This window comes from Scyliorhinus canicula, chromosome 20, assembly GCF_902713615.1.
Source record: "Scyliorhinus canicula chromosome 20, sScyCan1.1, whole genome shotgun sequence".
NCBI classification, from domain to species: Eukaryota; Metazoa; Chordata; class Chondrichthyes; order Carcharhiniformes; family Scyliorhinidae; genus Scyliorhinus; species Scyliorhinus canicula.
In genome coordinates this window covers 19,848,317-19,862,253 of record NC_052165.1, presented here as the reverse complement: position 1 = coordinate 19,862,253, position 13,937 = coordinate 19,848,317, and the positions used below count along the sequence as shown (strand labels likewise).

Sequence of the window (13,937 nt, the reverse complement as noted above, 5' to 3'; positions counted from 1 at the left end):
TTGGGTGGGGTTATGGGGATAGGGTGGAGTTGTTGACCTTGGGTAGGGTGCTCTTTCCAAGAGCCGGTGCAGACTCGATGGGCTGAATGGCCTCCTTCTGCACTGTAAATTCTATGAAGACCTTTTCACCCGACATGGGAGCATCCCCTCCCCAACTCTCCATGTAACCCTCTCTCCACCCCCTCCCCTTTCTGGAGAGGGTCCAGACTGGCAGAGGGGTGCCAGATATCAGAATCCTCACCACCTCCGAGGAGCATGCCCTGGAGGTGACAGATGTGGCTGAGGACAGGGCGGCCACCAACGCAGAAGCTGGCGGATGCTGCAGAGGTGAGGAATCACCGGGCTCCAGCAGGGGATCTGTCAACGTGTATTGTTATTGCCTTACTGATTGACTGACACATCCCTCCCACTGAGCACAAGTCCATTCCTCTGCAGGTCCTCCAGCCGACGGTGCGACTCTTCCAGGTGGCACCCTCGCCAGAGCGTTCAATAAAAAATTGGAGAGGGTGTTAGACTGACAAACAGCGGCAGCTCCCACCCCGGGACCCTCCAATCCCCCATCACTTGGACCAGGTGCTGGTCCCCTCCATGCGGCCTTCACCCACTCTTCCGCCGTGGACATGTCTCCGGAGCTGTGTCCCATCCCCTGGGTGTTCGGATGTTGGCTGCGACCTGTGTGGTGTTGCCTCTCACAGTGTTCAGGCGTAGTGTCCATGTACCATAGTCTGATGAGCATGCTAGGCAATGACTCCCACTTGTTACATGGCCCGCTCACCCCTGGAAATCCACTTGGGTTGTGCGAAGTGCTTACCATCGGCAATAACCTATTAACAATAGCCTTCAGCTGCACGGTCATAGGAAGACTGGCAGGGACAAGGGCTGTCCCCGGAATGGGTAAACACGATCCAGGGGTTGGCATTGTGGTGCCGCGAGTGATTGCCCTCCCAGCGCCTCCCCCTTTCCATATCGGCCCACTCCTGCAGGACGGCACACACTGCTTTCGGGCTCTTTGCCTGTGAGCAAAGATGGCTACTCACCATCTCAGCTCCCCACAGAAGCTCTTCCTCCAGGATCAAGGTTTTCAAAAGGAGTACTAATCGGCACCAGCGGGACCACTTGCTGGAGAGGCCGCTGAATGATGGGAGGCTGTAGGATATGGGGTGGCTCTCGTGAATTGTATGGAAATAGGGCTTAAGTGGTGATAATTGGTTTCTCACCTCGCTACGGTGAGATCCCGATTTTGCCTACAGGAGCGGGCCGGATTCATTGCAAATTGTTTTGTGCCTGGCATACTTTTCATTTTCTGCTTCTCCTGCTATTCACCAGCTTCAGCAAGAGCTGGAGAATCGTGCCCAATTCTTTTTGGTGGAATTGAGTCCACAAAAGATCCTGTGTCAATATCATGAAGAAGAACAGGGGAGTCATCCCTGGTGTCCTGGTTAATATATATCCCTGAATCAACCTGTTGTAATGTTTAGGCCTGCGGCACACTCAATATTGACACGTTGGGTGAGATCTTCTTGCTCTTTGTGATGGCACAACGTCCAGTCCCGCCGATGGTATACCCCGCCGTGGGTTTCCTGGCGGCATTGGGTGGTTTCAATGGTGTGGTAGTATGACTAGGGGTATTATGGTACCTGGGAGTGTGAGCTGCTATTGGTGCAGAAGGCTAGCTGCCCATTGGCCCAAGTGTTGTCTTCTTATTGGTCGAGAGGAAGGTAGCTCCGCCTACGAGGCGGAGTATAAGAACCCGTGTTTCCCAGCAGCCAGGTCATTTCTCTACTCCTGCAGCTGGGCACACGTCTTGTAGATTAAAGCCTTCGATTCGGACTACTCCTTCGTTTCTGTGTCCATTGATCGCGCATCAAATGGGTGTTCCCATTAACAGCGTTGGGACCAGTAAATCCGGCTGCCCGCCTCCCACCGCTGAGAAACACGTTGCAGGGAGGCCAGGGAATCTTGTCCTTTGCCCCATTTTTATTAGATCAACAAACTGCGGAATCCTGTTGCACATCCCAATGGGAATTTTGGAGCCCCCTTTATCAATCATTCCTCTTGTTTATTTCTCAACCCTGAAATCATAGTGGTTAAATCATATTGGTTATATTGGCTAGTTGAAAGAAGACAGAGAGTGGTAGTTGATGGGAAATGTTCAGAATGGAGTTCAGTTATGAGTGGCGTACCACAAGGATCTGTTCTGGGGCCATTGCTGTTTGTCATTTTTATAAATGACCTAGAGGAGGGCACAGAAGGTTGGGGGAGTAAATTTGCAGACGACACTAAAGTCGGTGGAGTTGTAGACAGTGTGGAAGGATCTTGCAGGTTACAGAGGAACATAGATAAGCTGCAGAGCTGGGCTGAGAGGTGGCAAATGGAGTTTAATGTAGAGAAGTGTGAGGTGATTCACTTTGGAAAGAATAACAGGAATGCGGAATATTTGGCTAATGGTAGTGTGGATGAGCAGAGGGATCTCGGTGTCCACGTACATAGATCCCTGAAAGTTGCCACCCAGGTTGATAGGGTTGTGAAGAAGGCCTATGGTGTGTTGGCCTTTATTGGTAGAGGGATTGAGTTCCGGAGCCATGAGGTCATGTTGCAGCTATACAAAACTCTGGTACGGCCGCATTTGGAGTATTGCGTACAGTTCTGGTCGCCTCATTATAGGAAGGACGTGGAAGCTTTGGAACGGGTGCAGAGGAGATTTACCAGGATGTTGCCTGGTATGGAGGGAAAATCTTATGAGGAAAGGCTGATGAACTTGAGGTTGTTTTCGTTAGAGAGAAGAAGGTTAAGAGGTGACTTAATAGAGGCATACAAAATGATCAGAGGGTTAGATAGGGTGGACAGTGAGAGCCTTCTCCCGCGGATGGAGGTGGCTAGCACGAGGGGGACATAGCCTTATATTGAGGGGTAATAGATATAGGACAGAGGTCAGAGGTAGTTTTTTTACGCAAAGAGTGGTGAGGCCGTGGAATGCCCTACCTGCAACAGTAGTGAACTCGCCAACATTGAGGGCATTTAAAAGTTTATTGGATAAGCATATGGATGATAATGGCATAGTGTAGGTTAGATGGCCTTTAGTTTTTTTTTTTTAGTTTTTTTTTTTATAAATTTAGATTACCCAATTATTTTTTCCAATTAAGGGGCAATTTAGCGTGGCCAATCCACCTACTCTGCACATTTTTGGGTTGTGGGGGCGAAACCCACGCAGACACGGGGAGAATGTGCAAACTCCACACGGACAGTGACCCAGAGCCGGGATCGAACCTGGGACCTCAGTGCCGTGAGGCGGTTGTGCTAACCACTAGGCCACCGTGCTGCCCTAGATGGCCTTTAGTTTTTGACTTCCCATGTCGGTGCAACATCGTGGGCCGAAGGGCCTGTACTGCGCTGCATCGTTCTATGTTCTATATTGGGAAAATGGTCATTGGCAGATACAGTGGGAGCATATTCCATGTCATTGGGGGATATGTCCAGATGCTGTTGTCATTAACTCAGGTCCCAGATATCTCATTGCCCTCTCCATGCCATTTTCATCTCACACTTCTAGCAACTTACAAGGCCACGATACCTTTCTACAGCAAATTCAGGAGTATTCATTTTGTTGCTTTTACAAGTTTTGGGAAAAGTTCACATATGGTATATTTTGGAATGGTGTAATAATTCTGTGAAAGAGCAAAGTGTATATAATGTTGCTTTTATTGTGTTTTGGTATCTAGTTTCAGTTCGAAAGATCTTGAAACTTCAATTAACTGGTACGGTTGAGATTGATCCAAATACTTATCCAGATTATGATGTAAGTACAATATTGCGTTTGCCTCCTCAATTTGTGTTGTGTACTCATTTTGTCATACTACGTAGACTAAAGCTCATTTTGTTTTGCTGATAGTTATTCTTTGAAAGTAAAACAAAAAATAAGAAACTGAAGATGAACATGTGGTAAGTACAGTAACAATCCTGGTAATCGCTTGATTTACAGCTCAGAGAAATATTTCAAACTACTTTATTTCTATTCATTCATGGGATGTGGACTTCGTTGGCTGGGCCAGCATTTATTGTCCATCCCTAAAACTGGTGCAATTTTGGGCACTCAAAGCAGAGACTGGAACCTACTGAATCATACTAATGCTAATTTAACACTGAGTGTGAACATATGGAGGGAGATTGGTTATTTTATTGATGGAACATTGCAACATAGTCCAACCCTGTCCTGAAACAGCCCTTACGGATATTCAACAACTTGAGGAGAATACTGGTTTTTGCCTATAGGTAGGAAGCCTGACTTTTTCTTCCATCCCATCCTTAATCTGACGAATAAAGAGGACAGATTGAATTAAGGACATTTCTGGTTTTATGGCTTGGTGTTATACAATGCTTGCATTTATCATGCTTGACCAAATCTACTGGAATTCTTTGATATAACTAGTAGCATTGATGAGGGGAATCTATTGGATGTGGTTTATTTGGACTTTCAGAAGGCTTTCGACAAGTAAGAGATTAGCGTATAAAATTAAAGCGCATGGGATTGGGAGTAGTGTATTGCAATGGATAGAAAACTGGTTGGCAGTGTAGGAATAAAGAGATATTTTTCTAAATGGCAGTCAGCGACTAGTGGGATACCACAGGGATCAATGTTAGGGCCACAGCTATTCACAATAAAAATTAATGATTTAGATAAGGGAACTAAAAGTAGTATCTCCAAATTTGAAGATGAAACAAGCAGAGTGGGAGGTTGAGCTGTGAGGTGGATGCAGAGATGCTTCAGTGTGATTTGGACAAGTCGAGTGAGTGGCCAAATGCAGTATAAAATCCATAGAATCCCTCCAGTGCAGAAGGATGCCATTCAGCCCATTGGGCCTGCAACAACACTCCGAAAGAGCACCCTACCTCAGCCCACTCCCCTGCCTTATAAATGTGAGGTTATCCATTTCAGTGGCAAAAAACAGGTAGGCAGATTATCTGAATGGCTATAGATTGAGAGAAGGCAATGTGTATTGAAACCTGGGTGTTCTTGTACACAAGTCATTGAAAGAAAACATACAGGTGCAGCAGGTAGTAAGGAAGCCAAATGGTATGTTAGTCTTCATAGCGAGCGGATTCAAGTACAGGAGCAGGGATGTCTTGCTGCAATTATACAGGGCCTTTGAGAGACTACACCTGGAATATTGTGTGCAGTTTTGGTCACCTTATGTGAGGAAGGATGGTCTTGCTATAGAGGGCGTGCAGCGAAGGTTTACCAGACTGATTTCTGGGATGGCGGGACTGACATACGAGGAGAGATTGCGTCAATTGGGATTATATTCGCAGGACTTTAGAAGAATAAGGAGGGACCTCATAGAAATCTATAAAATTCTTACAGGACTGGACAGGATAGATGCAAGAAGGATGTTCCCGATGGCGGGGGAATCCAGAACCAGGGATCACATTCTAAGGACATGGAGTAAACCATTTAGGACTGAGATGAGGAGAAATCTCTTCACCCAGAGAGTAGTGAGCCTGTGGAATTTGCTACCACAGAAAGCACTTGAGGCCAAAACATTGTGGACAGGATCCCTGTCGGCTGACGCCAGAATCGGGAAACGTGATTGGGCGGAGAAGCGGTTCTGAGACAATCTCAATTCTCCGGTACCACGACAACAGCATTAATGCGTTCCACTCCACACATACAGTAAATGCCATTGACATATCATTAGCGGGCCTGACTCAGTATTCTATGCAGTCTCCACAATTCTCCACCTCTACCACGAGGAATTCCCGATGGCAAGGTTCACTTGTGCCTTTAAAAATTGGGAAACAGGCACAGTGGCTAATTAATCTTTATTAGTGTCACAAGTAGAATTCAGAAAGTCCAATTCACCTAACAGCGCATCTTTCGGGACTGTGGGAGGAAACCGGAGCACCCAGCGGAAACCCATGCAGACACGGGGAGAACACGCAGACTCTGCTCAGACAGTGACCCAAGCCGGGAATCGAACCTGGGTCCCTGGCACTGTGAGGTGGCAGTGCTAACCACTGTAGTACCGGCCTCCAGGCTATTAGATGAGGGATGATACCGAGCGGACGTTGCCGTTTTGCTTTGTAAACGCTTAAACTCTTCACTCGTAAAAGGTGTTCCATTATCCGTTACAGGACTTCAGGGATGCCATGGGGGCTAAACCAGCATGAGAGCTTTCCTACCATGACTCTGGATGTTGTTGAGGCCACCTTACATACATATAAACACTGAGTGGCTATCCATGATGATGAGGGAAATTAAACCCATGAAAGGCCCTGTAAAGTCCTCATGTAGTTGCACCCACGGGTGTCCTGGCCATTCCCATGGATGAAGGAAGGCAGCTGGCGGATGGTTCTGATGCGCATTATTCTCTCAATGTGCCCATCAATGCTGTGCCGCCAGATTTACTACAGGCCAACAACTTCATCAAAAAGTCTCGGTACGCGATTCTCCAGCCTCGTTGTGTTCTCGCTCAAGCGAAACGATACCGTTGAATATCAGGGGAGGCCGAGAAAGTAAACCACGCCAAACAGTTGGCGATGCAACCGGCCCACGCCCATAGGCGAAATTGGGATCTCGCCGCAGCGTGGGAGCGACCCCATATCCAACGGCGTCCCGTCATTTACTGGCCTCCCCAGCAAATGGTCACACTGGCGACAATTAGTACTCCTTTTGAAAAACCTGAACGTGGTGGAAGGAGGGGAGCCCAAGGAGATAAGTAGCCATCTTTGCTCAAAGGCAAAGAGCCCGGGGGCACTGGGTTGCCGTCCTAGTGTTCAGCAGGGGTTGGGGGAAAGCTCGGCGGGGGTGGGAAAGCCTCGGCTGAGTGGGGGGGCGACACACCCTGCGGTGGGATAGGCTGCCATGGGAAGGGGGAGGGGGGAGCCTTGGGGGGGGGGGGGGGTGGGGCAACCACGCACCGCACCAGCATGCCAACCCCTGGATCGTGTATACCCATTCCAGGGGCAACTCTTGTCCCTGCCTGTCTGCCTCAACGACCACTCATAACCCCCATTGACTGCCGAAGCCTGTGGCTGTGCAGCTGAAGGCTATCACTAATAGGGAAATGGCAATCGTGGTTAAGTGAGCACTTCACACATCCCAAGTGGATTCCCATAGGTGGCCATGTAGCATGTGGGATTCATTGCCTAGAATCCCAATCACACCTTAATGCCTGGACACTGTGCCTGAACACTGCGGGAGGCAACACCACACATGCAGCAGCCAACATCCGAACACCCAGGTGATGGGACACAGCTCCAGGGACATGTCCATGGCTGGCAGGTGGGTGAGTGCTACAGGCTGGGGAGAAATGCCTGGTGAGATGAGCCAAGGGTGCGAAGGTCAGGCCGTATTACGGAAGAAAGTGACAGAGGCGTCATACAGGTTGTGTTCAATGGTTTTTAATGTGTCACAGGTGCCATACAATTTGCTATTCCCTATGGTGCCGCCCCACTCTGCCCACCACCCCCTCACACCCTGCCTACGCCCCACCTTCTCCCCCCCCCCCCCCTCCCCAGTGCCCACTGTGATCCTCTACGTGCTTCACTTTCTGAGCTCTACTGCTACGTCTAGGTGTGTCCTCCGGCTGCATAACAGAGATGGAGGTAGCCAGCTGCTTATCGCGTTCCGTGACCTTCGATGCCCCTGGCGGGTGTCCTCTGGGGGCTGGAGGGCACTTGTCGGCAGCACATGCACAGCCATGCCACCCTGTCCTATGTGCTGACCTCGAGACGCGGCCTCAGAGGGGTGGAACTCGGGGGAGCTGGTGGCCACCATCCCCACTACATGGCACGGGTCCGGGTTGGCACCCAGCCGCCCGTCCTCCCACTCTGTGCCCATAAGGACCCGGGAGCAGCTGGTTCAAGCCCCGGTTCCCCGATGTCTGCACTAAAGTGTCGACGCCCTAGGCGATGCTCCTCAGTGACTGGGACAGGCTCTCAGTGCCTTGGCAATGGCCACCTGCGACTGGGACAAGCTCCGTAGCACCTCGGCCATTCCCATCTGAGAACGGGACATGTCCAAAAGCACCTCAGCAAGGTCAGCCTGGTACGGGGGTCACATTCCATCAGTGAGTTGGACATCCTGCCATGATTCTCAGCCATGGTCATCACTGACTGCATGACGCCTTGGACACCTTCACAAATGTGCCAATGTATTGCAACCTGGCTCTCCACTAGCAGTGTTGGTCTCGGTGCCACGCATTTCAGGTCCCATCTCCTGCATCCGCTGGGACTCCTCCAATTGGCTCGGGATCTACTGGAGTGTTGCTGACATCTCTTTCTGAATGTCCTGGCTGCATATTGTCGTCTCCATCAGCTCCGGGTAACCCTGTTCCAGCGGCTCAGCATCAAGCTGGGACCCAGCCGAATCATGGGATGCAGCAGATCTCCGACTGCTGAGGGCGGGAGATGGAGGGCCGTTGGTGTCAACTCACCAGCACTGTCCGGTTTAGGTCGTTGACCTTCTTACGGCACTGAAGGCCAGTCCTCCTGGTCACGCTCTCCTAGCTTATACCGCTGCCACCTCATCCCAGACAGCACCCGCTGCCCTGTGGCTCAACCTTCGTGACCCGCAGGGGAACAGGACATCTCTCCTAGCCTTGACCACATCTCGGTCTGCATTACTGAATCTTGGGGCAGGTCTTCTCGGCATCATGGCTGCGAGTTGACTGGGGTTTGCTATACAAGTGCTATTTAAGTGCTGCTCAACCTTGTGAGCGGGGCTGACAAGAGCGGTCTCAGGGGATCAGCTGGTGAGCCTTCATTTGTGGCAAGAGCCCGTGGGGCCTCGTTAAGTGGACCAATAAATGTTGAATAGTATTGCAGGCCTCACTGGGCTGAGTGCCGGGAAACTCATGACAGTTCCAGCTCGCTACCACACTCAGAAATCTTTCTGGAGAATTGTGCCCAAAGAGTCCACTGTGTAGGTCCTTCAGCAGGAACCCCTGACACTGTGATGGGTTTATTCATGCTGAGCAACCAGTCACGCCCCAGCAAATTGGGCCATGATCCCTGTAACATGACCACAGGAAGATGGAACGACTGCTGCCCATACATTACCGGAATGACAGTGGTCCCCATCACGTTCAAAGGCTTGCCGGAACATGTCACCAGTCTCGCCTTCATGTCATACAGCGTCATGATCCCTGCGCAGAGTCACCAAAATATTCGATGATCCACGATGTAGACGGCAGCTCCAGTGTACATTTCTATCACCACGGGAGTGACCATTGACCTGTAACATGATGCAGATCGATACGATCATCAGGGAGCCCACGTGCAAGGCTCTAGTTTGCGGTGATCTCGGTGGCTGCCGTAGACGGCATTCTCTGTGCTGAAACTGGCGGCTCTGCCATAACGAGTCCTCCGACCACACTTTGGCAATGTTGCCAGTTCTACTCTTCCTCCTTGGGGGAGGTGTCCCACCAGTCAGCGGCAGCCCCCGAGAGCCTGCGGAATTGCCTCTGGCGTTGCCTTTTCAGAGGTGATCTGGCTCGATTGGCATTTCCCATGATGCAGTGGGAGTCAAACTGGAGGATGGGCCAAACTATGGACGCCATTGTCCATGGACTCCTGCAGCCCCTGCACTCCTTTCTCCACGTGCTCCCAAGCCAGCGTAGGCTCGATGGCCCATTTCAAATCCAAGATGGGCTCCATCCATAGCTTCTTCTGAGTGGCCGTGTTGTTTATGCCACACACAAACCTTCCTCTGCCCCCTATCTGGAAATCTTCTACTCCATGAGTCCTACTGGGAGATCAACAATGATTTCCCTGTGGTCCTTGAGGGGATTATAACACTATGTTATTCAATGAGTTATTTGGAATCCTGGTTGACAGTTTGCTGTCTATTCCTTGAAAGGCCTGGAAACATATTAAGTGTGTTGGGATAGATGAATATGATGCTGATAACACATGTATCCGTACATGAGGTGCATAGGTTACATACCCTCTATAGTATTGTGAGATTTTTTATTTGAAGAAAAATGCTCTTATGACAAAAACTAAAATACATTTTTATAACAGTGTTTTGTACCAAGTATTTCCCGGTAGCCCAGGCCACTGGCAGCAAATTTTCTTCCAACATGTGAAAAATGGTGACTTCCAAGTTGTGAAAAATATGCTTCAGTTTTTCAAGGATTCAGATCTTGATGTCATCCATTCCAAAGAAATAGTCTCTGGCAATGGGCCTCTGCATTTGGCATGTCGGAAGGGCCATTTTGTAAGTATTGGTTTCTACTCTTTAGAAATATATTTTCCTGGAGTGTTTTGCCACCAGTAAATTTCCATTTATGCTCAGCATAGGCCATTTGTAAAAAGGTTGCAGATTTCTCCTTTTGGGTTTGAAAACTGTTAACTACATTCGGAAAGCTGATGATGCGTAATGTATTTTAGTGGTACATTCTCTGCAGAGTTTTTTTGTATAAATTTAGAATACCCAATTATTTTTCCAATTAAGGGGCAATTTAGCTTGGCCAATCCACCTAACCTGCACATCTTTGGGTTGTGGGGGTGAAACCCAAGCAAACACGGGGAGAATGTGCAAACTCCACACGGACAGTGACCCAGTGCCAGGATTCGAACCCAGGTCCTCAGCGCCGGAGGCAGAAATGCTAACCACTGTGCCACCATCATTCTCTGCAGAGTTGGGAGTGACTTGCTATTTACCCACTGAATCATAACTAAACTCAGAAAATACGATCGGCGTTATTGTTTATTAAATTATTATATGATGGTACCACACATAATGGCCTGGGGATTTCTTTCTCATCACAAAAATGTGGAAGTGCTAGGTTTGGCCCCCTGCCTTTTCTTCTTCCCCGTTGCACCCAGCCTGTCAAATTGGCAACCCCGACTCCCAGCCTGACCTACCCAAGGGCCTTAAATTTACATCCATTTCATCAGCAAGCTGCTCGAGTCTTGCAGCAGAATTCTGCCGCTTTTTAGTCTAATTAAAATAAGGCACACTGTCAATATTGTGCCACCCTCAAGCGTAACCATTCTCGTGCAGTGATTATTTCCTGTCCACATTGCATCAGTAAGCCAGTTCTACCTAATTTCACTGTTATTGCACCAAAATGCTCAGTTTACAACATATTTTAGCCATCATCTCGGATTTTTTTTTTCTCTTTTTCCTGAATTAGAGGAAATTGGGTTGGGATCTACCATTCATTTCTAGAATATATAATTATATTGATAATAACCTGCGCCAAACCAGTTACAACAGGTTCATAGCAAACATGAATGAGGTGCAACTTAATTCCTACTTGAAATCGAATTGGACACTATATAGTGTGTTACTGAGCAAGATCTGCAATCTTAATATTGTGTCCACTACTTGTCGTATGCAATTTACCTGCTACAAGTGATGAATGGTAAAACCAATCGCCACTGCTGTCAACTCTGTAATCTTAGCTGGCCACTGGAATGTGGATTGGTGCTGGAAGGTGCTTCCATTCAAATTGTACTGACCAAGGGAAACAACAACTGAAAATATAGGTTGGCCAGCAAAGAAACAATTCTGGGAGAAAAACATTGCCGTGTGACCCTTCCTGAAGGCCTGCTAACTATTATTTTTATCCTAAATCATAGAACAGTACAGCACAGAACAGGCCCTTCGGCCCTCAATGTTGTGCCGAGCATTGTCCGAAACCAAGATCAAGCTATCTTGTTCCTCTTGACAAGACATTCAACCTCTTTTCTGAACCATGGTTCCCTCACATGGCCATTTCCTCCCTGCCTGACAGGGACATACCCATCAAGGACATGCAGTATTTGTTCCTTGAACAAGCTCCATTTTTCATTTGTGCCTTTCCCTGACAGTATCTGTTCCCATCTTATGCTCCCTAATTCTTGCCTAATCGCATCATAATTACCCCTCCCCCAAATTATAAACCTTGCCCTGCCGGATGGCCCTATCCCTCTCCATTGCAATAGTGAAAGACACTGAATTGTGGTCACTAAGGTCATCCAGGAATAAAACTTCACCTGAAACACCTTTCAAATCGCGTCCCTCTCCCACCAACTTCACAAGTGGAGGATGGATTTAAAAACAGTGACTCTCTCTCCCTCCGCCCTCTCTTTGTCTCGCTCTCTCTCCCTCCACCCTCTCTTTGTCTCTCTCTCTCTCCCCCTCTCCCTCCACCCTCTCTTTGTCTGTCTGTCTCTCTCTTTCTCTCTCTCTCTCTCTCCCTCCACCCTCTCTTTGTCTCTCTCTCTTCTCCAGTATACAGATTTAGGAACTTTTAATTCAAAAATTCGACAGTACATTACTGACCTTGAACCATTCCTTTGGTCACTGTTGCAATTACAGTGTGTTGCATGCACAGCAAGATCCCAGGGGGCTCTCTCTCCCCGTTTCCCTCATTCTCCCTCTTTTCCTACAGCTCTAAATAAATCTAACCAGTGACAATGGGATATCACTACAGAATTATGCTTATTAAATGTTTGTGAGGCTGTTTCTTGCTATTTTTGGCTCTATTCCCACTTAGCAATTAAAATGTCAGTTATTCACTTCTGGAGAGAAACTAGAGAATGCTGGTAATTAAATAGTAAATATTAAAATGCCCTCTGACCTCATTCAGGCTATACTAATGAAAGGATTAACATGTGTAAATATTACTAAGTAATGGCAGTGTTTGTGACTGCTACATTGATATATATCCGGCGTAAAGACTGTGGCAGTGATTTTTTATTGAGGCTTACAAATTTGGCGTTTTTTTTAAGTTACACTCCACAGAAATCTCCTCCACAGAAACTCCATGTATTATTTTGGCTCTGTTTACATTGGAATCGTCATTGCAGAATATGTTGTGGTGTAGCCTCTCTCTTTCTACAGAATCTACTTGCTTTATCTCCTACAGATCGCTGACACATGGGACTTCTCTGATCCCAGTTGTCACAATGCTCCTGCACATTTTCCTGGAGAATTTACTTGCTTATGGCATCAAGTGAAAACCTGCCATCACCAACCAAACAAAATATCTTGTGGTGTGATAGCTGAGAAGTCAAAAATAAAGTGACTTTTTCTGACTTGTATTTAAATGTTTAGAGGGTTAATGTTTGTCACTTTTAAATGTGTTGTTCAGTGGATTTATGCACATGTCATATTTCATTAACAGGATATAGCTCAGGAACTGTTGGAGAATGGTGTTGTCCTTGATGCAAGGAATGCCAATAGATTAACCCCATTCTTCTTCGCAGCAGAGAGACAACATCGTAAAATATGCCAGGTGGGACACACAAACAAAAGTAGTGTTTAAAGAAGGAAATATAATTCTTAATTTGAAATATAAACTTAATGACTACTTTTATTGATTCTTATTGTTAGAGGCGAGGCAAGCAGCCAGGGATAAGCAGTACGTTAGACAACAAAGAGGTTGATTGTTACTGACAGTCAAATCACCATCACTTCCTGGAGGGTCTCCTTCCATGACCTGCTCCCAGGTCAGGGTTTTTATACTAGAGGGGCTACTCCTTTTACCGGGGAAGTTCATATTGGCATGGGAAACGTGATGGTTCCTATCCTGTGACCTCTGCTTGGGTTATAACACTTTTCAGCCAATATTCAAACATAATAATAATAATCGCTTATTGTCACAAGTAAGCTTCAATGAAGTTACTGTGAAAAGCCCCTAGTCGCCACATTCAGGCTGGTACGGGAATTGAACCCGCGTTGCTGGCATTGTTCTGCATTACAAGCCAGCTGTCTAGCCCACTGTGGTAAACCAGCCCCTACCGGCCATCATTCAAGATGGCGCAAACAGTTATATGGTCTTCTCTGGTCCCTATTTCTTATGTCAAGATTTACTCCTACTGAAAGAAATAGCCTTATTTTAAGTGATGATGTGGAGATGCCGACGTTGGACTGGGCTGAGCACAGTAAGAAGTCTTACAACACCAGGTTAAAGTCCAACAAGTTTGTTGCAAACACAAGCTTTCGG

The 13,937-nt window shown here is 47.7% G+C and overlaps 1 protein-coding gene across 1 annotated transcript in view; it reads left to right on the top strand.

The window, feature by feature from the left end:
- The window catches only part of LOC119955195, a 162,944-nt gene that overhangs the window by 75,087 nt on the left and 73,920 nt on the right, over positions 1-13,937 (top strand). Inside the window, exons 13-16 of the mRNA XM_038781183.1 lie at positions 3,720-3,796; positions 3,890-3,939; positions 10,021-10,216; positions 13,116-13,226. Coding sequence (XP_038637111.1) covers positions 3,720-3,796; positions 3,890-3,939; positions 10,021-10,216; positions 13,116-13,226 — 434 coding nt within the window. The remainder of the gene's footprint in view (positions 1-3,719; positions 3,797-3,889; positions 3,940-10,020; positions 10,217-13,115; positions 13,227-13,937) is intronic.